The sequence below is a fragment of the Drosophila guanche genome, unplaced genomic scaffold (genome assembly GCF_900245975.1).
Source record: "Drosophila guanche unplaced genomic scaffold, DGUA_6, whole genome shotgun sequence".
NCBI classification, from domain to species: domain Eukaryota; kingdom Metazoa; phylum Arthropoda; class Insecta; order Diptera; family Drosophilidae; genus Drosophila; species Drosophila guanche.
In genome coordinates, this window is record NW_022995748.1 from 6341129 (window position 1) to 6363013 (window position 21885).

At 45.0% G+C, this 21885-nt stretch overlaps 8 protein-coding genes across 9 annotated transcripts; 6 read left to right on the forward strand and 2 right to left on the reverse strand.

The window, feature by feature from the left end:
- The first annotated feature begins 66 nt into the window (after window positions 1–66).
- On the forward strand, window positions 67–6180 carry LOC117584629 (centrosomal protein of 104 kDa). Of its 2 annotated transcripts, none has more exons than XM_034273652.1 (8): window positions 67–248; window positions 2224–2391; window positions 2450–3536; window positions 3846–3984; window positions 4047–5047; window positions 5336–5481; window positions 5538–5639; window positions 5699–6180. In XM_034273652.1, exons 1-8 carry the CDS (start codon window positions 209–211, stop codon window positions 5839–5841), a joined length of 2826 nt encoding a protein of 941 aa, XP_034129543.1. In that variant the 5' UTR covers window positions 67–208; the 3' UTR covers window positions 5842–6180. The 2 variants fall into 2 exon arrangements, with proteins under 2 accessions (XP_034129543.1, XP_034129544.1); XM_034273653.1 differs by having other exon boundaries at window positions 3870–3984.
- LOC117584633 (cytochrome b561 domain-containing protein 2) lies at window positions 785–1803 on the reverse strand. The gene is made up of 3 exons (XM_034273656.1): window positions 1596–1803; window positions 1301–1493; window positions 785–1233 (listed from the first exon to the last, which is right to left on the reverse strand). The coding sequence occupies exons 1-3, from the start codon at window positions 1758–1760 to the stop codon at window positions 905–907; spliced, it is 687 nt and encodes a 228-aa protein (XP_034129547.1). The 5' UTR covers window positions 1761–1803; the 3' UTR covers window positions 785–904.
- A 470-nt stretch (window positions 6181–6650) lies between the features above and the next one.
- Window positions 6651–10010, forward strand: LOC117584630 (ethanolaminephosphotransferase 1). The gene is made up of 5 exons (XM_034273654.1): window positions 6651–7062; window positions 7203–7271; window positions 7335–7957; window positions 8022–8202; window positions 8974–10010. Exons 1-5 carry the CDS (start codon window positions 6985–6987, stop codon window positions 9304–9306), a joined length of 1284 nt encoding a protein of 427 aa, XP_034129545.1. The 5' UTR covers window positions 6651–6984; the 3' UTR covers window positions 9307–10010.
- LOC117584636 lies at window positions 8379–8932 on the forward strand. Its single transcript, XM_034273661.1, is given in 2 exon segments — window positions 8379–8476; window positions 8478–8932. Coding segments are annotated over 2 exon segments (456 nt in total). The 5' UTR covers window positions 8379–8393; the 3' UTR covers window positions 8851–8932.
- Window positions 10011–11430: 1420 nt separating the features above from the next.
- On the forward strand, window positions 11431–12862 carry LOC117584632. Its single transcript, XM_034273655.1, has one exon. The coding sequence runs from the start codon at window positions 11532–11534 to the stop codon at window positions 12699–12701; it is 1170 nt and encodes a 389-aa protein (XP_034129546.1). The 5' UTR covers window positions 11431–11531; the 3' UTR covers window positions 12702–12862.
- Window positions 12863–13535: 673 nt separating this feature from the next.
- On the forward strand, window positions 13536–14264 carry LOC117583973. Its single transcript, XM_034272680.1, has 3 exons — window positions 13536–13914; window positions 13972–14143; window positions 14210–14264. The coding sequence occupies exons 1-3, from the start codon at window positions 13605–13607 to the stop codon at window positions 14262–14264; spliced, it is 537 nt and encodes a 178-aa protein (XP_034128571.1). The 5' UTR covers window positions 13536–13604.
- Window positions 14265–17273: 3009 nt separating this feature from the next.
- Window positions 17274–19632, forward strand: LOC117584621 (protein ref(2)P). Its single transcript, XM_034273642.1, has 3 exons — window positions 17274–17454; window positions 17776–19236; window positions 19300–19632. The coding sequence occupies exons 1-3, from the start codon at window positions 17274–17276 to the stop codon at window positions 19443–19445; spliced, it is 1788 nt and encodes a 595-aa protein (XP_034129533.1). The 3' UTR covers window positions 19446–19632.
- On the reverse strand, window positions 19566–20954 carry LOC117584624. The gene is made up of 3 exons (XM_034273645.1): window positions 20467–20954; window positions 20180–20402; window positions 19566–20116 (listed from the first exon to the last, which is right to left on the reverse strand). Exons 1-3 carry the CDS (start codon window positions 20677–20679, stop codon window positions 19782–19784), a joined length of 771 nt encoding a protein of 256 aa, XP_034129536.1. The 5' UTR covers window positions 20680–20954; the 3' UTR covers window positions 19566–19781.
- Between the last annotated feature and the right edge of the window lie 931 nt (window positions 20955–21885).

Below are 21885 nucleotides of genomic sequence, written 5' to 3' on the forward strand. Positions count from 1 at the left end.
ATTGTTTCCAACATTTTATAAAACATCGAATGCCAATTATCGATTGTTTGTGCAGCTCTATAACACTGGCAGTCTGCCCTGGAGTCGAAATTGTTTTAATTTTGTTTAAAGTTTTTAGCGTTTTTTAGCAACTGTCGCGTCGTGTGTGTCTGGTCGTGTCCGTGTTTATGTCCCGCGGCATACTTGCGTGTGTTTTTACATCATCAGTATGGCCAAAAAGATACCATTTAATGTGGTGTTTGCCTCAGGTAAACAAGCGGCATGGAATGCAATACTCCCAAGCACAACAATATATTTTGGAATAGTTTTCTTGGTTTAATTTTGTTTATTTTATGATTTATCATATGTTTTTTCTTTCATTCTGTTTTAGCAACTGCTGCAGTTCTGCATGTAAGCATATGTTCACCGTCCCACCTTACCCATGTCGCACTATCAGTTGGCTTCACTTGAGAAATCAATACAGCACGCTGAATTATGTACCGTAAGGTGCAGCAAAAATTAGGCTTAAATTTCGGACAGACTTAAAGGTAGTTTTTTAACGGGTGTTTCCCTCAGGCGGGTGTTTCCATTGCCAAACCGTTCCAGGTGATTTGTTATGGAATATTGCACAGACAAACAAGAATTTCTACCCAGCAACGGCACTTTAAATACCCTCAAATTAAAACAAACTTTTGAAAAAACTACCGCCTTGGTCGCAAATAAATCATTGTAATCCTGACAGATTGTCATAAAATGCCTGCCCTTTTTCGATGTCTGCATATCCAATTAGAGATGCGGACAAAGATATTTGTACATATTTATTGGCAGTTAGCCAAGCCCTTTATTTTGTACTATGTACCCCAAAATATTGCCCGAATAGCCTCAGTAGCCTTACCATTTGCCTCGGCAGACGTGACAGGTTTATTTACTTGGCCTTCTCCTGCTTTTTCTTTTGCCTATACTTGAGCTTGCTCAAGAGCGATGAAACGGGGGAGATGATGGTCAGGACATAGACCAACGATGTGCCGAGCATCATCCCAGGAATAAAATCATTGTCCACATGTTTCGTGAAGAACTTCGAGTAGTAGCCCAGGTAGATGGCGCCCATGCCTAGCGTATAGGTGACCAGGCCGAAGAGATTATGGCGGAAGCGCAGCTCTGAGGGGGGGAACAGCTTGAGGGCCAACTTTGGCTGGAAATAGTTGGCCAGACCGCCCACAATGCTGGCTGCGCAGAAGAAGGTTGCCGCGGCGCCTGCAACAACAGATATTTACATAGATTAGCATCTAGCAGTCAATGAGCCATAAAGGCAGCCACTCACCCACGCGTCCGTGCCAAGTGTTGAAGTGAACATCCTTGCTGGAGAACTTTCCCAGTCCCCCCAGTAGTACCATGGAGCCACCAAGGATTTGCAGAATGCCATGCAAGCGCGACTTGTTGCGGTGCGACAGCCAGCGGGTTATGCGGTTAACCTTGTAGTGTGACATCATAGCTTGGGCGATTAGGACGTGGAACTATCCAAGGGAAGGGAATTACTATTCAGCGGATCGATAAGATAAACAGTGATGTGTCGCTGATAGTGGCTAATTCTTGTCAACGAGATACCCGGTACTCACACCCACGCCTGTCAGGAACATGTGCATTGCCGTCTCCTTGAAGTCCAGGCTGCGTGCCAGGACAAAGAAAAAGGTGGCCACCAAGAAAATTAGCATATGATTAATGCTGTTCAACAGACTTTGTATCTGCAGCCAGGCGGCGGCTCTACCATAGCCTTCAGCCATGATTCTGTGCTTAAGTTTGTGGCGCAGAGCAACTAAAGAGTGACTAAATGAACACAGAGCTGGCACGTCGCTTAAATACATAACAGAAAAACAGCTGGAGAGAGAACTGGAAAAATATAGGCTACGTTACAACTAGAGGATACCCTCTAATCAGCATAATAAGTAGGTCGATGCAAACGCTAACTAACTAAAACACGTTATTAGTATTCATTTTCGATAGATACTGAATATAATAGCAAAAATATATATTATAAAACCAAACTCCAGGGTGCGATAAACAGACAAACGACAGAATACACCCTAACTCTTTTACTGCTAATGGGCATGAAAAGAGCAGAGAGAGAGATAACCGTATTTAGGTATGCGTGGCTCACAGTAAAGAGATGGAGGAAGAGAGCCGCGTGTTACGCTCTTTCACAGCTCAGTAATGCTGACTTGTTTAATTTGTTGTTACTATTTTTAGATGAGGATGTTAACTTCCCGGCCAGCGAACTGAATACACATGGACCCACTGTGCACGGCTGGAGGAGCACGGTGGACGGCAGCCTCGCCACACATGACATAATTCTCCGTTTCCAGCAGCCGGCCAAGATCTATCGCATACAACTCTTAGCCCACCAGTATCTCATACGTAAGAGTACATTCAAGTTCAAAGTTCATTGCTGATTCGATTCTCTTTCCATTGACAGCTGAGAAAGTTGAACTCTGGCTGCACTATTCACCCAAGTCGTTGCCCAGCACACCGTCGTCGCAGTACTTCGATTTCCTAGGCTTTGTGGCTCTGGCCGATAATGCCAACACAAACTACAAGTCGCGGGAGCTGCAGAGCGTTACCGTTACTCCAAGGCGGGGCACGCACCTGAAGCTGCGCCTCATTGGATCCCAAAAAAATGAGTACAACAATACGGGGCAGATCTCCCTGCTGGCGGTAAATGTGCTGGGCGAAGATCTTGACGTGGGAACTAGCAGCAATGGGAATGGCGAGGAGCATATTGGCAGCGAGGCCCCACCCCTGGACACGGCCACCGGAGAACTGGCGCTGGCCTCCATTTGTGATGACTTGCTCTTCTCCATGTACGTGGAGGAGTCTATTGTTAAGTACATCAGGGAACTGGAGCAGCGTAAAACGCTAGCGGTCAGCTCGGAAAGATTTGAATACGCCCGAAAGCTGAAGCTCTGCATGACAGCGCTGCGGACAGCGGGTGAGCGCTTGGGCCGATATTCTCTGGCCAAGCGGCAAGCGGTGCAGCAGGAGGACTTCACCACAGCCAAGCTAAGGAAGGAGCAAATGGAAATGTATCGAGCAGCTGTGCTGAGGCAGTTGCAGGTACAGCAGCTGCTGGAGACCCAGGGCGTCCAAAGCTCGAATGATCAGAGTTGTGAGATCTATGCGGGAGGAAAGCCCAGTCTGCCACCAGCTCCTAGTCTCCAGGAAGTGGCCCACGCCCTGGCCGAGGCGGCTCTGAGTCCAAAGAGCATTGCCAGTCAGGATGATAAATCTTCGACAGATGGTTCCTTGGGACAGGCCAGCAACGAGAGCGTGGTGGTTGTGTCAGCTGCACCAGTCGCAACAACAGCAGCTGCCCTCCATGCCACGCCCTCACATGCTACTGGCTGGCGAAAGTCCCATGACGAGATACCTCAATCGCCGCGCCTGCCATCGCGCCACAGTTCGCCCATGTGCAGCCGCCAGGGATCGCTGAGGCGACGCAACAAGAGTGTCCCTCGTAACTCATACGAGGACTACGAGGAGCGTGCCATACCCACATTGAGACAGTGAGTCTACCAATCTTTGAGGCAATATGTGTGTATAGAAAGAGATTTAAACAATTAACTGTCATAACTTTGCATTTATTTAGATAGCTATCGATGTTACAGTGTTGCATGATAGATTCAGTCGAGAATTGTAGCCATAGTTTGGTTTTTTGCCAACACTAACAAGCATCTTTCCGTAGCCCAACACTAACCGACCGTCGAATGTTTTTAAATCTTTTGTTGATCGAGTTTACTTTCTTTTTTTCCAACCCGTTAACTATAACCGTAAACGTTGCCATTCCGTAAACACACAACACAAAAATCGTTAAGTTCAAATACCAATGAATTTTTAAGGGAGTGCCAAGGCAATGCGCTGCTGGAAGCGGACCCAAACCGGGGACGTTCGCGCCTCAACGATCGCGAACGTCGCCAGGCAGCCCTTCCCATTCTGGTCTTTGGCAGTGAACTAGTAAGAATTCCCATCAATCACTTTCAATCAAACAACAAATTATAACTAAATATGTCGTGCAGGTGGAGCAATTCTATTCGAGGCAGTTTCAGGATCGAGAGGATGGCCTGATGCGACTGCGTGACTTTCTAAAGGAGCTAGAGGTGGTGGAGGTGGCCAGCAATGAGCATGCAGCCAGTCCCAATAAGGTGGCACGCAGTGCTGCCCTGCTGCTCCATCGAGCCGTGCGTGACGCCGTTTATTCCGTCTTCAGCCAGGCCACGGAAACGGTGCGCGTCCTGTTCCTGGAATATGTTCCTGGACGTGTCTCGCCTAGTGAGGTGGCCCGCTGTGTGGACCGACTGCTGCCCGAGCTGCTGGCCAAATCCGGCGACCCTTCGGCCCGCCTGCACACCCTAGCGCAGCACACCATCCTCAGCATTGCCGCCTGTCCGGAAGTGGCCGAGCAGAGTCTGGTGGCTCCCGCCCTCTCCCGCAGCGTGGGCTCCGGCACCCATCAGCGCTTAGCCATGAGCCGGCTGCAAATGCTCGAGCAGCTGGTGCACACGCAGGGCATCAGCACGGACAAGCACAGTGGACTGACCTGCCGGGCACTCTCGGAGTGTGGATGCTCTGGCATCCACCATCCGGCCGAGCCCGTGCGCAAGGTGGCAGAACGCATACTTCTGCTGGTCTACAAGCTCAACCCTCGCATGGTGCGCAAGCAGCTGCCCCCCGACGATGACATCACACGTCGCAATCTGCTGTACAGACAACTCTTCACCGAATTCGACAAGCTGGACCTGGAGCGCAAGCAGGAGCTGCTCGAGGGCAGCAAATATGTTGGGGATGCACCCACGCCACTGGCAGACAAGCCCACAACCAGTTCGGATGCCTCGCGTCTGCTTAAAAGTAAAAGCGGACAGGCCTTGGGCCTTGCTGCGAGTTCCAGCAACGGCTATGCCAGCTGCAATGGAAAGCAGCAATACAATGAGCAGCTGAAACGTTCCATGCTATCCGCATCGAATTCTCGAAAGGGATCTGCCTCCAATTCGGAATCCACCGAGGACAACACACCCAAAATGTACGTAGAGAGAGAGAGCAAAGTTTTAAGCCTTGGAATTTATGCCTTGAAGCCTCTCGAGTTTCCTCGACTGTTGCCAACATTAAGTAAAGTAAAGTTCATTCAAGCACATTTTCCACCCTTTTCTTTTTCGTTTTTGTTTGCTGTTTTGAAAAATTGTACATCCATTTTCGTGCACAAATACAATATACTCTATTTACTCTTCGAGAACCGGGTATAAAAGTTGTAACACGTACGAATCGTCGCACAATCGTTCCCACTCGTTATACATACATTTGGTTCTTTCAGACGATGTCCATTTTGTGACTGGTCGTGTGCTGGCAGTGATGCCACCCAGCTGGATCGACACTACTGGAAGGCCTGTCCGTTTCTCACCAAGTGCCCACAATGCAGTCAAGTGCTGGAGGTAGCCGCCCTCAATTATCACCTGACCAGTAAGTAGAAGAAACCTTCCATTAGACTCAAATTCATTTTATTTCGCATTTCACAGCGGAATGCGATGCCAAGGAGAGCTACGTGGTCTGCGTCCGTTGTACGGAATCGGTACACAAGCAACTTTACGAGCTGCATCAGATGGAGGACTATTGTCGTGGTAGGCATCATGAGCAGTCACATCTGATCATTTGATACTTATTATGTTTCCCTTTGCAGAACTGAAAACGGGCGCGGCACGCTGTCCACTCTGCCATGACGATGTGCATCTACCTCTGGATGGTGGCTGGAAGTTGCATCTCCTAAGTGCCGCCGGCTGTCCCGGGAACATACGCAAAAAGAATGCAAAGAAATCAAACTGAATCTCAAGTCAATCTAATCGATTAATCGGCATATGTAGCGAATTTACTAGAAGCAACTTATAATCTAATCCACGATACGGGAATGATCGATCTACCTAACTAGCAAACAACATTCCAGCTGCAGTGACGTTAAGCGTTAATTAAATCAATTTGTTTTACACTCTACATTCCTTTTAGACACATTTTGTTATCCGAATTAGTTAATTAGTTTATGCGTGTGTGTGTGTGTTGTTTCTTTTGTATGTTTTTACGCAATGTGATTCGTTAAGTATAACACGAATTTTTCGAAACGTCCTTACAATAAATACAGCCAGCCCCTCCAAACAGTTTTAAATCAAACATTTGCATTTTTTATTTCTCAAGGCGGTGGTATGCGATTGCTGTGTATGCCTAAAGCTGTCCAAAATATATCTCCGACTACAATCTGTCCGACACTCTAGCTGGCCCTGCAGAAAACCATCAACTTGATGCAGTCAAACTAGTGCGTTGGAGCAGCGGCCGGCTTTCTTTCAAATAAAAATAAAATAAGCAATAAATAACGTTAGCCCATTGACGACCAGAGAGTTTTTCAAAATTCACACGAAAATTATAAAACTTGCAAATTGTTTACGCATTCAAATTAAAAGATATCATGGTAATATTGTTGTTTGTAAATATGAAATTTGAATGAGCCAGAAGCAGAAACAATTATCATTAATCACAGCGCCTAAACTCAAGTTTTTCAACTCTTAAAGTAGAGCGGGGTTACGTGGGTTAAGTTTAAGGTTTTCGTCTGTCTATTTATGGGCGGTATATTTGATCGATAAATCCGCGGTCACACTGAGCGGCGGCAACGTTTTTTGTTTGCAATTTTTGTGTTGCAATAAAAATAAATGCGAGCTGAATTAGAGCCCGCGCTATAATTATTTCAATCCATTTTCGGTCGGCGTGTGGTGCAAATCTATTCGAAAATGTGCTGAAAATCATTTTAATTAACATCAGGCTATTATCTGCTATTATCAAACCCCACTCCACCCCGCCGCTTCTCTGGGCGTCTTGGTTCTCTGCTCGCGTGTTTTCCGTGTAGATTAAAATACTTTAGATTTCCCGATTTGGTAGTACCCCTGGCTGCACGTGCGTCACGCCACCCCAAGACCCTGCAAAATGCACGAATTATTCAAGAGAATTATGGATTACAAATACCTGAGCCGGTCGCAAATAAATGGCTTCGACAACTACAAGGTAGGTAGAAGAAGGATGGAAACCAGTTCTTCATTCGCCAATCTATTTATAGTTGAATTTTAGGCTACCTGATGAGCATACATTATACATTATTATCATTAACCATTTCTGGGGACGCTTCTTGTACATATTTCTTACAGTACAGCGCCATAGACACCTCCCCGCTGAGCCAATATGTTATGCATCCATTCTGGAATTGGTTGGTCAAGGTTTGTGGACAAACGAACATTGCTTGAAATAAAAAATCAATATTTTTAATCGACCAATTGCAGTTCTTCCCGCGCTGGTTTGCGCCCAATCTGATGACGTTCCTGGGCTTCCTCTTTAGTGCCATGAATCTGGTGCTGCTCTCCTACTATGATTGGAATTTTGAGGCTAGCTCCGGGGAGGAGCACACCACACCTATACCCTCGTGGGTCTGGCTGTGCACGGCCGTCAACATCTTTCTCGCCTACACCCTGGACGGCATCGATGGCAAGCAAGCGCGAAGGATCGGTCTGTCTGGGCCACTGGGCGAACTATTTGATCACGGCCTGGACTCGTACACAGCCATGCTGATACCCACATGCCTCTACAGTATATTCGGCAGGAGCAGGGTCTATTCCGTGCGACCGATGCGCATGTACTACGTCTGCCTCACGGTCTACTTTAACTTCTTTGTGTCCCACTGGGAGAAGTACAATACGGGCATATTGTATCTGCCCTGGGGCTACGACCTGAGCATGTGGGGCAGCACTGCCATGTACTTGATCACCTGGTGGTTGGGCTTCGAGCGTTGGAAGTTCGAGCTGCCGCTGGGCTCCTTTGGCACCCTGCCAATGGGCAATGTTATGGAGGCCGTACTCCATGTGAGTGCCATGGCCAATCTTCCGCTAGTCATTATCAATGTCTACAAGTGAGTAAAAGTGAGAAAAATTGCAGTGTGGTTTTCTTATAATTTCCTTCTCCCTCCTGTGCAGCTCCTATAAACAACGCACAGGCCGAATGTTGTCGCCATGGGAAGCAATTCGTCCCATGTGGCCATTTTTCTCGTACTTCATCATCCTGCTAATATGGCCCTACATCTCGCCGAACAACATCATGGAGACGGATCCTCGGGCCGTATTCATGCTCAGCGGCACCATCTTCTCGAATGTCAGCGTAAGTCATCTGCCAACAGCCTTGCCTCTTATCGAACTGTGTCGCGTGTGCGCTGAATCATTTAGATAAGGAACACGTCGACGGGTGTGTCAAGTTGTTAGTCACTGGGAGTCCCAAGTGTTTACTGCCAACACAGGGACAGAGCTTCAACTCGACCAAAACAAGCAAAACAAACATAAATCCCATTTGTAATGCCGCCTTTTTGTTGCGGTGGTCGGCGCTGTGCCAAGGATGCTGCACAAAAAAGAGGACCCAAATGCTGTGGCAGACAAAACCAAGGATATCATTCACTTGACGGCCACCGACTATGAACGTCCGTTGACCCTCAAGTTCTATGCTCGTCACGATTGGCCATACTTTAATTGCACTCCGGAGGAGATTCGCAAAATGCGTGAGAAGCTCGATCCGGACTCATTAAAGATAAGTGAGAGACTGTCGAATGTCAAGAGCGAAAGCAGCATCGAGAAAGGTATCCAGAAAGTGGAGCATGCCACGGCACAGCCAATGACTGTGAATCAAATCTATGGCTGGTATCAAGATCGTGCCTATCGTTACCTCAAACAGGATCGCGGCATCTTTACCTTTCCACACGAGAACGATCCTTTGATACAACAGATTCTACGCAACAAAAACAACAAAACTCGTTAATAATGCAACAAATTTAAGTCTGTTTAAGGAATAATTATTATAAGAAATTAACTGGTGGGTGTTCCACCCAGGCCAAACCATATTTGTTCGTTGATTTTTTCACACTCTTACTTTTAATTACAGTGTCGGCTGATTGTCTCACAAATGTCGGTGACGCGCTGCGAGGCCTGGCACTGGCAGACACCCATGTTTGCCTTCTCGCTGCTTCTGAGCGTCTGGATACCGCTGCTGGAGCGGCCGTTGCTCTACCTACTGCTAATTGCCACCACACTGACCCACTGGCACTACGGGGCCAGTGTCGTGAACCAAATGTGCGAACACTTCAATCGTGTCTGCTTCACGGTGAACAAACGGCTGCCAGAAGAGGAATTCGAGAAACGGAAAAAGATGTTGCTACTGGAACCGGAACAGAATGAGAATCAGAAACCTGAAGAACCACTCAAGAAGGAGGATTAGGAGGGTTATGCGCGTCAAAACTGTTTTGCTCATTTTGTGTTTTCGGTCAAGAGTTATTTTCTTTTGCATGTTCTGTTCATCATGGAGGCTGTTTAGTTAAAAGATTTTAATGAGATTTTTTCCTAGTTAGAAATTAATTTTAAAATGGGTCTTGATCCCAGTATTAAGGCCAAGTGTTGGAGCTTGTTTTGGCTTTTTGTGTAATGCTCTCTTCCAAAAAAAAACCCACAATTCGAGTAGGGTAGCTTTAGCAACTAAACATTATCTGGACCTATAACTAATTCCTCTTCATAGCTTAATTATATCCACTAGTAATCATGACAAGTGGTCTAATCCGCTGATAAGATTAGACCCATAAATATACATAAATATTTGATAAGCCTTACAAGTTCCAGTGCATTAAATCCCACTAAAAAAAAAACCTAACGCAACACCGAACAGACCGACCAGTATACAACATCATCTAGGTTAGACAATTTACAATTATTTCACATTTTCCTACTACTTAAGAACAAAAAACTATGTAAATCTAAAGCTCTCGCTTCCTTTGGTCCAGAGTATTTGTTTTAATTCGCATACCTTCTATGTGCGCTATGCTTAATTTATTTCCATTGTATTATTTTGTGATTATTCCACTTAGAGACAGACACAGACACACGCAACACAACACAGCAATACTATGTTCAATTTCTAACAACAAATAACCGCAAAGACCTCTAATTATTTAGACAAAACAAAGGTATTTATTATTCTTAAAAACAAACCTCAATGTCATTCAACTGTAATGTGACGTCGTCCATAGCGCCACAGCACGCTTATTGTATGAAACCTAAGACACCCCCCTCCAACACCCACCACACCAGACCACACCCCTCTGTCGTCACATTGTGTGTGTGTAAAAGACACAGAAAGTAAACAAAATAAAACACAATATTTTGACACAAACATTCAAAGCCAAGCACTTTTTTGCGATGACTGTTTCGGCCAAGCAATGATAAATGTTTGAGTTGTATCTATATTCCAGATCGCAGAGCTAACTTGAGAGGTTTTAGTACACAGCCAGCGGAATGCTGCTTTGAAATGCATAAAAGGTGAGCCATCTAAAAAGGAGCCAACAGATAACTGAGTAAGGAATTGCATTACAATTTTTTTAGCTGGGCATTTAAAGTTGTATGTATGCACTTGATTGCATGCAATGCATATTTCTTATAAGATTTACAATGTTTTGAGCTTTTGGATCTTTGGCAGGGCTCGGCACTTCCCTATCTATTGTGAATAGGAAAAGGCTTTGCTGCGGCTCTCATGTGCACGTGTATAACAGTGATTCGCACCACTACCAATGCATTGCGATGTTCCGTTTTGCGTGCTGTCTACGCCTAAAAACGCAAAAGTGAGTCACATGGCCTTTTACCGTTATCCTTGCTGAAAATAAATACTTTTTGCGTGTACAGTGGGATTCAGAAAAATTGCAGTTCTAGAAATCAACTTTAGGGTATTTTTGATCCATCACGAGCTGTTTGGGTTACAACGGGACTTTTAAGTGGGGAATACTCATATGTAAAGTGAATTACATACATATACGTACATAAATATGTACTCATATTTATTTGATGTACTATTTGCTGCACCTATATTTGTAGTTTCCATAAAGCTCTCCTTTTCGAATAGAACCCCCATGGTCGGTTTGCTCAGCTGACATTACTCTTGAGTACGTGCTTTGGCTATTAGCTGAAGCTTCGAACGGAATGCTTCCTCATTAGCTAATTGGCGTGAACATTGAATTCACGTACCACTGTGCGAGTCGAGACGGTGAGAACCTCGCCCGCACCAGCGGCTTACGGCTGACCGCTGGCCAATATCAATAAACAGAGAGCTCCCCCAGTCACGCAGCCGAAATGGGCACGGCAGAGCACAAAAGAAAAACAGGGAATAAGTAAGTAAGTAAGTGGAATGGAGGTGGAGGTGTAGTGGACAAAGGCAAACACCAGATCGAGATCGAGAATGGAGAATTGAGAATAGCGCGAGAGAAGAAAGCCAGCCAGAAAGCAGCAGAAGCAGCAGCAGCCGCAGTGGCAGCGAAGTCGGCAGAGACAGATATGAAAGTTGCGCCTGCGCTGTCGAGGCGCTGTCCAACGATCGTGGAATCAGTTGCGAGGCAGAAGCGCGAGAGTTAAGAACGTGAGACGGAACCTGGAACAGAATCGTATCAATCGAATCATCCCAATATGATCTGGAAGACTTTCACGCTGCTGCCGCTAATGCTGCTGCTGGCAGCGACAACAGCTGCGTCCTACTTAGCCTCCAGCACCACCACAGAGAAGCTCGACCCCACCACCGTGGGTGCGGTGGAGCAAAGCACTTTGTTCAAGGAGGAAGAATTTCCAGCCATGGCCCCTGCACAGGCAGCGGAATCATCCCAACCGATTCTGCTGCAGCCACCACCGATTTCTGGGGGAAGTGGGGAAGACGATGCACTGCGTCGTCGCACCGTCACCTACGACCAGCGACAGGAGGGGCAGTACAACATTCGCGCCGATCTGGAGAACTTTATGATCCTGCTGATACCACCCGGACCGCAGGACGGACTCAGTCTGCTGGATATCCTAAGCCGTGGAGCATCGACCAAGATCGGCAAACGCAAGAGCCCACAACGCAGTCCCTCGCTGAAGTCCTTCTACCAAATAAATCAACTCCAGAGGCTGCAGCAGCATCACCAACAGCAGCTTCGGCTTCAGCAGCCCTCACAGCCTGTGGTGGGTCTGCCCGAATTCATTGAGGGACGCACGCCCTATCATGTGGACATCTCGGCCAGTGACACGGAGCAGGCACAGCGACTGCAGCGCCAGCAGGTGGATGTGCTGCCGCCGCAGCTGATACACATGCCGCAACTGATCAAACCCTTCCACCTGGAGGCAGAGCCAGAGCTCATCCAGGCCCTGCCACCGGTGCCGGCTACGAGCACTGCTGCAGGATCGAATCTGCTCGAGAGCTACAATCAGCCCGGATCCCATTACTTTCGCAACTCGCGCGCTTTAAGGGGCGACAGCTACTTGGAGACCAACCGCCTGGCTGGCGGCGAGTACGCCCCGGCACCGCATCCACGCTCCATCAGCGTGCCCATCTACCGCAGCGAACTCAGTGGCCAGGCCAATGCCTTGTATCCGCCCATCGATGCCCCAGCCTATGTCCTAAACGAAGCCCGAGGCTGGCAGCTGGATGAAGAGCCCACCCAGGTGGAGCCCAAGCATCTGCTGGAAACGGATATCATTAGCTTCGATCTGCTGTCGGACGATTTGGGCGATTCCAAGACCCTGCTCCGGGATGGTCTGGCCCGCTGTGCTCGCGGCGAAAGGCGCGACAGCTATGGCGCGTGTCGCCAAATCGAGGGCTACTGACGCGGACGAGAGCTTCCAGACTGCTGCTAAATGAAAGCCTAAACATTAGTTATAGATTAAATACAAATAAACTTTTGCACAACCTAGAATTAAGCTGAGCCTGAGCCTACTATTATTATCTAACAAATAAATACAAACACACGTAATGCCCGAGCTGTTAATGACATTTGTGTAAATCTCCTTGCCTTGGGCCCAATGCGGAAGAGCACGGCAAGCGTCTAACGGTTCATTGATGATGCTCTGAAGGATGAGTCTAGATAGAATCTTGACAGGGGACAGGGACAGGAGGCCATCCAATAGCAATTACCCAGAGACAAAGGCCAGCAACTCCATAATTTTTGCAGGTTTTTTTTCTCTCTCTATTTGAAACCAGTTTGCAGTTAGAAAGACTGCCTCAAGCGCAGCCTCTTCCTGTGGGTAGTGCAATGCATTCTCCCGAGATTGATCATTGGTCATTGAACCTGAATGACCAAGAGATCTTAGATAGAGAACGGGGAGCTGCCGCTAAGTGGAAGAGTAAATAAAACATAAATTACATTCCAGCAATTAGTATATTTTTGATGACCGAAACGAGGTTATTGGGTTAGCTGCTACTTTCAGAATGAACCCATTTTAGCTGAGGTCTGTAATGGGATACATGCAAGAATTATAGAGCCAAAGGAAGCATTAGATGTGCTGCATCCAAGCCTCAGTGCATATTCCCACAGTTCCCTTGCAATGCGGAAGTCTTTGCTCGACGGACATTGAACTGTGTGTCCAGAAATCGGGTTTCTGTTTTTTTGTTTTTCTTCTCAGCATCCATGGTCCAGGCTCATGCTATTCTATGTGGTGGAACCACGACTCATTCGTCGCACGCTGTCAGAGCACAACGGTCCTGTCTGCGCTGAAAGTACGACTAAGATTATGTGCAAATTTACCAATCGCTTGTTCGTGTTTGCCCTGCTGCTGCTGGCGCTGGGAAAAATACTGGCACTGCCCGTATTGGTCAAGGCTAGTCGTCCAGGTAGCAGTAGCTCACGAAATGTGGTCAACGATCTGCTGGAGTTCTTGTATGACGACTACAATGACAACGGATTTCAACAGGAGGACATCTACTATGATCAGCGGCAAAAGGGTGCTGAAAATTTACAGTTGAAGATGGACGGGCTGGTCGTAGCTGCAGCACCCGCGATGACTTTCCAATCGCTGTATCTGATGGCCGAGCAATATTTCAGTAAGAACTTCTCAACTGTGGTAGGCAAAATATTTGTAAATTCTATTTAACCTACAGATATGGACGAAATGCTGCGACAGTCTACTACAGAGCCAGACGAAACTCAATTGTACGAAAAGGATCTAGTTAGAGAGCCAGAATCAACCGCTCCCGAGAACCATTCAAAAATTTCAGATCCAAAAACTGACTTGGAAAGCAGACAGCAGACAGGACCACAACGCCCCAGCCGGTGTGTATCCTTAAACAAATTAGTTTCCAGCATTAAATAATAAATTCCTTTTCATTCTGGTTCCAGTAGCCCATCGCAATTGCTGGAAATGCTGAAGAAGCTTAAAAGCAGAAAGAACTAAAGTAATTATTATTAAAAAATACAATTAAAAACTAATTTGAAATTTTTATATTTTAATAAATATATTAATCAAAGGGAATTATCAATTGTGTTCCAAACATGCAGAAAATTTCCACAATAGTCAGACAAAAATTGTTATAAAATTCGAATTATGAATGCCGCCATCGACTGATACTAATTACATGAAATTCTACTTGACTTTTACCTGCAATTTTGCAAAGTTGTGACTGAAGAATACAAATATTTGCACTATCGATAGTTAAAATGTTTGTACTTGTCAAAGACGACTTTATAAATACTCTACGGGAAGTGAAGACATTTGAAGGCTGAAGGCGAAGAAGTCCTTTTGTGCAATCTGTAGATAATCTGATAGATAGATGGATAGATCTGCCAGATTGATGAAATATTTTCTGTGTAGAAATGTGTAAGCAATATTCAACAGTATGAATATATACAAAAATTAATATGGTTCAGTGGTTATCACTCCAAAGGTAATCAATGATTAAAGACTTTCTCTTGATATCAATGAAATATTTTATAAATTATTTATTATTTGTATACGATGAAACATCATTAATCATTGAGTTGAAATTAAATCGCGAAGCTGTCGAGAACAAGTCAGAAAAGTTTTTGAAAACAAATTAAAATGTCTTGGATTCAGAAATTATTTTTTTTTCTGTGGTTCCTTTTGACAATTCTACAAGGGGCAAAGGATATTGCCACTGGAAATGGATGCTCAAACCGTGATTACAATGGCGACTGCGTCAGAAGGGGATAAAAATTCGCTGAACTGTGGAAAACAAACATCGGAAAAGTCTCTGAAAGCAAATTAAAATGTCTTGGATTCAGAAATTATTCTTCTTTCTGTGGAATTTTGTGACGGTTCTGCAAGTGGCAAGAATAAATGTACCTATTGTCGCTGGAAATGAATGCGCAAAACGTGATTTCCAGAGAAACTGTATCAGAAAGGATTAAGAATAAGTGAAAATTCGGGAAACAAGCATTGAAAAAATCAGTGAAATTACATTAAATTGTCTGGGATTGAGAAATGATTCTTCTTTCCGGGGGTCGTTTGGGTGATGCTGTTAGACCTTGACATTGTATTGATATCTATGGAATGGGTAGGAATTAGTGACAAGTTAACTTTTGTGGATTCGAAATAAATGTACAAAAAAAAAATTTACATAAATATAAATTGAAATAAAGTAAGAATTCAACTCATTAAAGCAGACTTTCTTATCAGAACATGCTTTATAAATAGCAATATACATACGTATGTAAATTAATTTTTCAATGGAGTGCAGGAAAATAATCTCTTAAAGGTCATTATTCTTCCTATACATACATATATGTACGGTAACATCAATTGCTCATGCATCTACGAATCATTCGAGGTGGAACAAACATCCCAAGCAGTTCCTACAATATTTAAATGAGAAATTACCCACAACACCACATTAAAAAGTCTTGGATTCAGAAGGTATCCTCATTTATGTTGATCTTGTGATCGATTCTGCAATATCAAGCTCAATGTACCTATTATCTCCATGGACAGTGTATACAAATTGGATACAACTAAGTAAAAAGTTTACCTTAGTGGTTTCGAAATAAATGTAGAATGAAATAATGTAAATTTAAATGCATATTGTTCAATAAAATAAAATAAATTCATAATTAAACTCAAGCAATCTCAAGCAGATGCTACGATTCTAGGAGGAGTTCCTCCTGTAACAGTTATTCCAACATCTAAAAAAGGTCCTCAGCAAAAAGTATTACGTCTGTATAAAGGAGTATAAAGGATTTAGTGGAGGTATGGATCTCAAATGCCATCAGTATTCTTTAACATCTGCAGCCTTCTTTGATTTGTGAAGCAGCGTTGTGCCAATTTTTGCTGGACCACCAGGAGTATGTGTCCTTGTATACCCTATTTCCATTAATACATTTTATAATTCAGTTTTTCAAGCTGCTCTTATACATTAAGAATGACTTTAACTTATTTTTATCTTAAAATGTTCGTAAGTCTATTTATTTATTTACATATTGCAATTAACAATTATCTTATATTATAAATAAAATAATGGCCTCAAACTCTTTGAGAAGCACGGTGGTCAATTATCAGCGTAATTTTTGCCTCTGTTTTGTTGAGACTTTACTGTCTGTTTGCTAGGTAACCTCGCGGAACATCAAACAGATGTATCTTTTTTGAGCTGCTCGTCGGCTTTTTGAGGGGAACGTAACAATGCTGTCAAGAAGTGTGAGTGAAAGGGCTCTCGCTGTAAGTGTGAGTGAAACGACAATGGAGTGTGCGCCTGAAGCACTGAGCTCAGAGGGAAATGACACGAGAAACGCGGCCGACGACGGGTTCTCCTTTATAGTTTCTTCATGCTCGAATACCACAAAATACCATCGGTTGATTTTCACGTACTAATCGGATGGTTTTTTTTCGATCTGAGTTTTGCCCGTCACATAGCCGCTAGAAAGTAATTTGTGAGCGACAACAGTTCTTATCGGTTCCATACGAATACCATCCCTGATTTCTCTAGCGGCCCCTATTTTCGATTTGAGTACTAAGCTTAACCAGCTAGTAATAGTAAATAGAATAGAAACATCGAGGAACATCTTTATTTTGCAGTATATTTCAGAATAGGTATATTTCGGTATATTGTCTGGCGGGTATATTTTATCGATAAATCCGCAGAAGACCAGCTTTGGCATTACTTTACAAATTTAAAAAAAAAACAACAAACAACTCCACATCAGCATCAAAGGCGAACGTGAGTTGCAGAATTTTTGAGCCCCGAACCGTCAAGAACATTCCATTAACAAGTATAAAAGTCGCTCGCCGGACCACTTGCAAACTAAAACTAATCGAACCACTGAACAACTACGACGCAGTAGACGTGCAGCACAAAGAAAAACTGGACGCGACGCTACCTGCCCGAAAGAAAACAATAATAAACTAAAACTACATTAACAGATTGTCAAACATAAACAGAAAAAAACGTTGAAAATGGCGGAGAAATTGTTGAAAATCACCTACCAGGCCCCAGACGTGGCTGGACCCCAAAAGAAGCTGAATGCCTACCTGAGAATGCCTTCTCAGAATTTCAACATATTGCGTCGTGAAATTGAGATGTATCTGTTCCAGGAGCGCCAGCTGGCCAAGTGTGAGATCAGGACCTTTTGGATTGGTGAGTTCAGAGCTGTTATACAATACCGTTGCATCGAGTACGATGAAAGTGCAGCTAATTTGCATTGAGGGCACAGACGGCCACAGATGGAAATTGCAAATGTATATTGCTCAATGTAATTGCAACCCATACGATGACAGTGTTGACAGTTCAGCCATTAATGGCTAGCTTTTTTTATCCACATACAAATTCGGCAATGTCCCATTATCTCCAGTGTGAATCACATAGAAAAATACCTTTGATAAGGAAAAAAACAAAAATATAAATTTTTATGACTCATTAAAACTATTTTGCCATTTGTTATTTTTCCTTTGTCTGCAGATCACGAGCATGATGAAATCGAAATTTTCAATCAAAATGATTATATAATCTTCCTGGACAAACGCGTGCAGAATATGCACCTTCAGATTGCACCGCTTGTCCCTGTGGTGGAGGAAGCGCAAAAGGCAGCCACCACAGCTGCTGCCCCCTCTGCTGATGACCCAAGCAATTTCATCATCCATGACACCGTTGAGTGTGACGGCTGTGGGCTGTCGCCAGTGGTTGGATTCCGCTACAAGTGTGTCCAATGCCCGAACTTTGACCTTTGCCAACGCTGTGAGGCAGCTCACAAGCATCCAGAGCACTTGATGGTCCGCATGCCCACCAATAATGGACCAAGTGTGGTGGAGGCTTGGATAAGTGGCGCAAATTCAAGATGTGGCCGGCGCTCGGGCCACCGCTTCCGCGGACACTGCCCATTCGGAGAGGTTGCCCAGGCAGCCACAGCTGCTCCAGCAGCAACAGCTGAATCGCCAAGGGAGAGTCGCCGCGAGCGCCGACATGCCCGCCGCCATGGCAGCGTATTGTCACAGTTTGTGGACATGATGGTCAACATGCCGGAGAACACCACTCGAGCGGCCGAACCACAACAGCAAAAGGAGGAGTCAACTACTGCGGAGCCAACAGCAACGGCACAAAAGGCAACCGAGACCGATTCAAAGCCAACTGAAAACAAGGAGACCAGCACTGCTCCAGCTGCTCCAACCAAGACCGAAGAGCCAGTGGCTGCTCCACGCACTAAGGAGTCAGAGTCATCGCAGGTCGGGTCACAGGCCAGCACTCCCACTACACCAGTTATTAATCTGGACAGTCTGTCGCAGATGGTGCCACCCGAATACATGCGTGCGGGCATTGAAATCTTGAATAATTTCAGCGAAATGTTTGCCAAGATGATCGATCCCACTGAGTCGCCAAATTCCGGAAGCTATGCAGCCTCGACAGCTTCTTCCACTGAGGCAAGAAAACCAGCCTCGACAGCTTCATCCACTGAGGCCAAGAAACCAGATGAGCCGGCAGCCAAGCAGGCTGAATCCGCTAACCAATCAACAGCAGCATCTTCTGTCTCGTCGTCAGGTGTGGCTTCGCTTGAAACGGAACCCTTGCTGCCCAAGACAACTGACACTAAAGTGACCGGCGAGCCGGTGGAGGAGCGCCGCTCAGAGAGTTTGGATCCCGACTGGCAAGTGATTGATTCGCTCATCACTCTGGACCCTATCGAGCCGGCTGTTGCACCACAACAGCAACAGCCTGTGCGTGATTTCGGTCAGTTGGGGGAGCTTCTGCGTCAGCATATGCAAGAGGAAGAGCACCGCGAGCAGGCCACAGCGAACACCCAGACTTCTCAAGTTGATACGGTGAGCACCTCGACTTCCACATCGGTTACCACCAATAGCATCGGCACCTCTCCAGCCGCGCCCGCTGCACCCGAAGAAAAGCGCACTCCGATAGTCTATCACACCGGTAAGTCCACAAGCGAATATAAATTATGAGAGATATTAATGCGTTTTCCTTTTTGTTGATTAGATGAACGCATCAACGACTCCATACACGCCATGATGGCAATGGGCTTCAGCAATGAGGGCGCCTGGTTGACACAGCTACTGGAGTCGGTCCAGGGCAATATACCAGCTGCTCTTGACATTATGCACAATTCACAGAGTCGCAACTAAATATACATATATTTTAAATAAATAATTATAATCGTATATTCAATAGCTTTAGCATCCATTCAAAAAAGTAGTTCTAGGATTTGGTCCTTTTGGTGTTTGATTAACAACAACAACAATATATAGAGAATGTTATGTATTTTATCTTTAAAATAATCAAAAGTATATTATCACATGCAGCACTGTATAACTATGTAAAATACCAATAAAGGCACAACAAATAAACAACAACAAATATAAGATGTTGAAAGGTTTCTAAAGAATTAATTTTATGCATTTCCTGATTGATTGTCAATTCTGGTTTTTAATTTCCTACTCGTTTCTTTCGAGAAACTTCACTCAAAGTTCTTCTCTCGCCTGTACTGGCTCTGCTTCGAAGAGACTATTTGATATCAGTACATAAATATCACGTAGAAATCTTCGCAATTCGTAGTTTGAGGTAGTTAGGGTGGCAATAAATGTGAAAAACTTGAACAGATTCTGGTGGTGGGCTTTCCATTGGCGCCGCCCGAAGCCCGTATTGTAGCCAAACATTTGCGAGACCATCAGTGCGAGGAATCCAATGAGGCCGAAGAAACGATGAAGGAATTTCAAGCTAACGATACTGCTGCTGATGAAATACAAAGATAGGCCGCTCAGTACGCTGCCCAGCAGAAAAGCACAGCCGATTATGCCTGAGGGGAGAGAATAAATTAAACATTTCCACACGAGTTTCGGGCGAGTGCAGATGAACTTACCAAAGAAGCCGTGATTGCTGCGGAAGTGCCTCACCGTAGCGTTGGGATCTTCACGTTTCCGTTCCAGCTTCTGCCAGGTCTTGATGGCAATACCGCCAACGCCGACCAGGAATGCCAGACCGCCCAGCACCGCGTGCAAGCGATTCAAGTTGGTTTGTCCGATCCATGCCTCCAGACTGCTGCTGTTTCTCACCAACAAAGCCTCGCCCATGAAGAACACAAACTGTAGGTGGAAATGCAATGTTTTAAGGGAATCATTTTATTGATTCAAGCCTTAATATACTCACGCCAATTGTGCAGTAGAACGCATGTCCAGCCGTGTGCGCCAGCTTCAGTAACAAACATTTGTACACGACGGCCACGGTGATCCCGAAGAGAAGAATGTGCGAGATGAGGTTGCAGAAGCTAAAGTAATAGTCAGCATGGCTATAGGAACCATTCTGCTGATCTGCAGTCTCGCAGACATCGCTCAGACAGCCTTGCAAATCGTTGATGGTCATGTTCTTGATTTTAGTCCTTATCTGGTACGTGAGATGCGCACGTTCGAGTGATAAGTTAAGTGTGGTACTGGGCACTATAAAACTAATGGCAAGTGGCAACTGGCGGCGTCTGTTCGCGTTGGATGTTTGGCCGCGTTTGACTCGTTCACGCTGCGAAACAGCTGGAAAAAGCGATCAGCGATCGCTCGCTGTTCTCTCAGAGAATTCACAGAATGCGAGAAAATACAAAAAGTGAATTACACTTTCAAAACAAGTGGAGCGCGGTGATTCAGCTGTTCGTTCACGTGCTTTACCTTGGCGCGTAAAAGGCGGCAGCAGCAGCACCAGCCAGGTGTTGTGGCGATGATTGCCATTGTGGCTCCAGCTGGGCTGTGATTTTTTGCGATTATTATTATTTTCGGAACATTCTAAAACCAGTTTGTATAATTAGCCCCGCCAAATGTCCGGTATTATTCATTCAAAACTTTCCAACTGTGGCCATCAATATTATAACTGCGTGGTAGGGCTGCTTTTTGAGAAACGTGTAGAAATAATAGTTTGGGTCCAACCCAAGAAACTGTCCCAGATGAGTGTTTTTGGTTGAGTGTTGCGAAATAGCGGCACAAAGCAATGGCCTGATAAATGAGTAGTTGCTGGAAAGGAAGAAAAGTGTTTCTGTTGGGGAAACCACTTGGTCCCCCACTCGTGTTTGCAATTTGTATTGTTTCTGTGGAGATAATAGCTCTAAATATGTACATTCACAATTACTATGCATTGTTTGGGTGCGCGATAACCCGTGTTTATTGAATAGGAAGTCGCTAGCTCTTACAACTTTACATACAAACCACTCTAGATCTGAGAATCTTGCAACAGGCCAAGCCGCTTGTATTTATATATTTACATATCTGTACATACATATTTACATATACATATCTTCGCACACGTCCAACAAAGTAAGCAGATTATCTGCACCAACGGGTGGTGGGGTTCACCACAGAATAATCCGGTTTATCGAATAACTTTTTCATGTGTTGGTGTGCATATATCTTTCTGTTATTACTCATACTGTCTATATACTTTTCTCTTTTGCAAAGCCATGTGAAATAACCACAGGTGACGTCATTATTTGGCCCAAAGAGAAGAGCGATACAAACAACAACAGCTGACGCAGCTCGGAGAGAGGTAAATATCGCAAGATAGAGAGCGTGGGAGAGCGAGAAAGCTTGA

Excerpts from the sequence above, each read along its gene's own strand:
- LOC117584630 (XM_034273654.1), top strand. The coding sequence starts at position 6,985 with ATGCACGAATTATTCAAGAGAATTATGGATTACAAATACCTGAGCCGG. Across the intron at positions 7,063-7,202 it reads ATGGCTTCGACAACTACAAG|TACAGCGCCATAGACACCTC; the intron begins GTAGGTAGAAGA and ends TATTTCTTACAG. Across the intron at positions 8,203-8,973 it reads CCATCTTCTCGAATGTCAGC|TGTCGGCTGATTGTCTCACA; the intron begins GTAAGTCATCTG and ends TTTTAATTACAG.
- LOC117583973 (XM_034272680.1), top strand. The coding sequence starts at position 13,605 with ATGTGCAAATTTACCAATCGCTTGTTCGTGTTTGCCCTGCTGCTGCTG. Across the intron at positions 13,915-13,971 it reads GATGGCCGAGCAATATTTCA|ATATGGACGAAATGCTGCGA; the intron begins GTAAGAACTTCT and ends TTTAACCTACAG. Across the intron at positions 14,144-14,209 it reads GGACCACAACGCCCCAGCCG|TAGCCCATCGCAATTGCTGG; the intron begins GTGTGTATCCTT and ends TTCTGGTTCCAG.
- LOC117584629 (XM_034273652.1), top strand. The coding sequence starts at position 209 with ATGGCCAAAAAGATACCATTTAATGTGGTGTTTGCCTCAG. Across the intron at positions 3,985-4,046 it reads TGGTCTTTGGCAGTGAACTA|GTGGAGCAATTCTATTCGAG; the intron begins GTAAGAATTCCC and ends TATGTCGTGCAG. Across the intron at positions 5,640-5,698 it reads GATGGAGGACTATTGTCGTG|AACTGAAAACGGGCGCGGCA; the intron begins GTAGGCATCATG and ends TTCCCTTTGCAG.
- LOC117584632 (XM_034273655.1), top strand. The coding sequence starts at position 11,532 with ATGATCTGGAAGACTTTCACGCTGCTGCCGCTAATGCTGCTGCTGGCA.
- LOC117584633 (XM_034273656.1), bottom strand. The coding sequence starts at position 1,760 with ATGGCTGAAGGCTATGGTAGAGCCGCCGCCTGGCTGCAGATACAAAGT. Across the intron at positions 1,494-1,595 it reads TGTTCCTGACAGGCGTGGGT|TTCCACGTCCTAATCGCCCA; the intron begins GTGAGTACCGGG and ends TCCCTTGGATAG. Across the intron at positions 1,234-1,300 it reads CACTTGGCACGGACGCGTGG|GCGCCGCGGCAACCTTCTTC; the intron begins GTGAGTGGCTGC and ends CTGTTGTTGCAG.
- LOC117584624 (XM_034273645.1), bottom strand. The coding sequence starts at position 20,679 with ATGACCATCAACGATTTGCAAGGCTGTCTGAGCGATGTCTGCGAGACT. Across the intron at positions 20,403-20,466 it reads CGTTCTACTGCACAATTGGC|TTTGTGTTCTTCATGGGCGA; the intron begins GTGAGTATATTA and ends TTCCACCTACAG. Across the intron at positions 20,117-20,179 it reads CAGCAATCACGGCTTCTTTG|GCATAATCGGCTGTGCTTTT; the intron begins GTAAGTTCATCT and ends CTCTCCCCTCAG.
- LOC117584621 (XM_034273642.1), top strand. The coding sequence starts at position 17,274 with ATGGCGGAGAAATTGTTGAAAATCACCTACCAGGCCCCAGACGTGGCT. Across the intron at positions 17,455-17,775 it reads GATCAGGACCTTTTGGATTG|ATCACGAGCATGATGAAATC; the intron begins GTGAGTTCAGAG and ends CTTTGTCTGCAG. Across the intron at positions 19,237-19,299 it reads TCCGATAGTCTATCACACCG|ATGAACGCATCAACGACTCC; the intron begins GTAAGTCCACAA and ends TTTGTTGATTAG.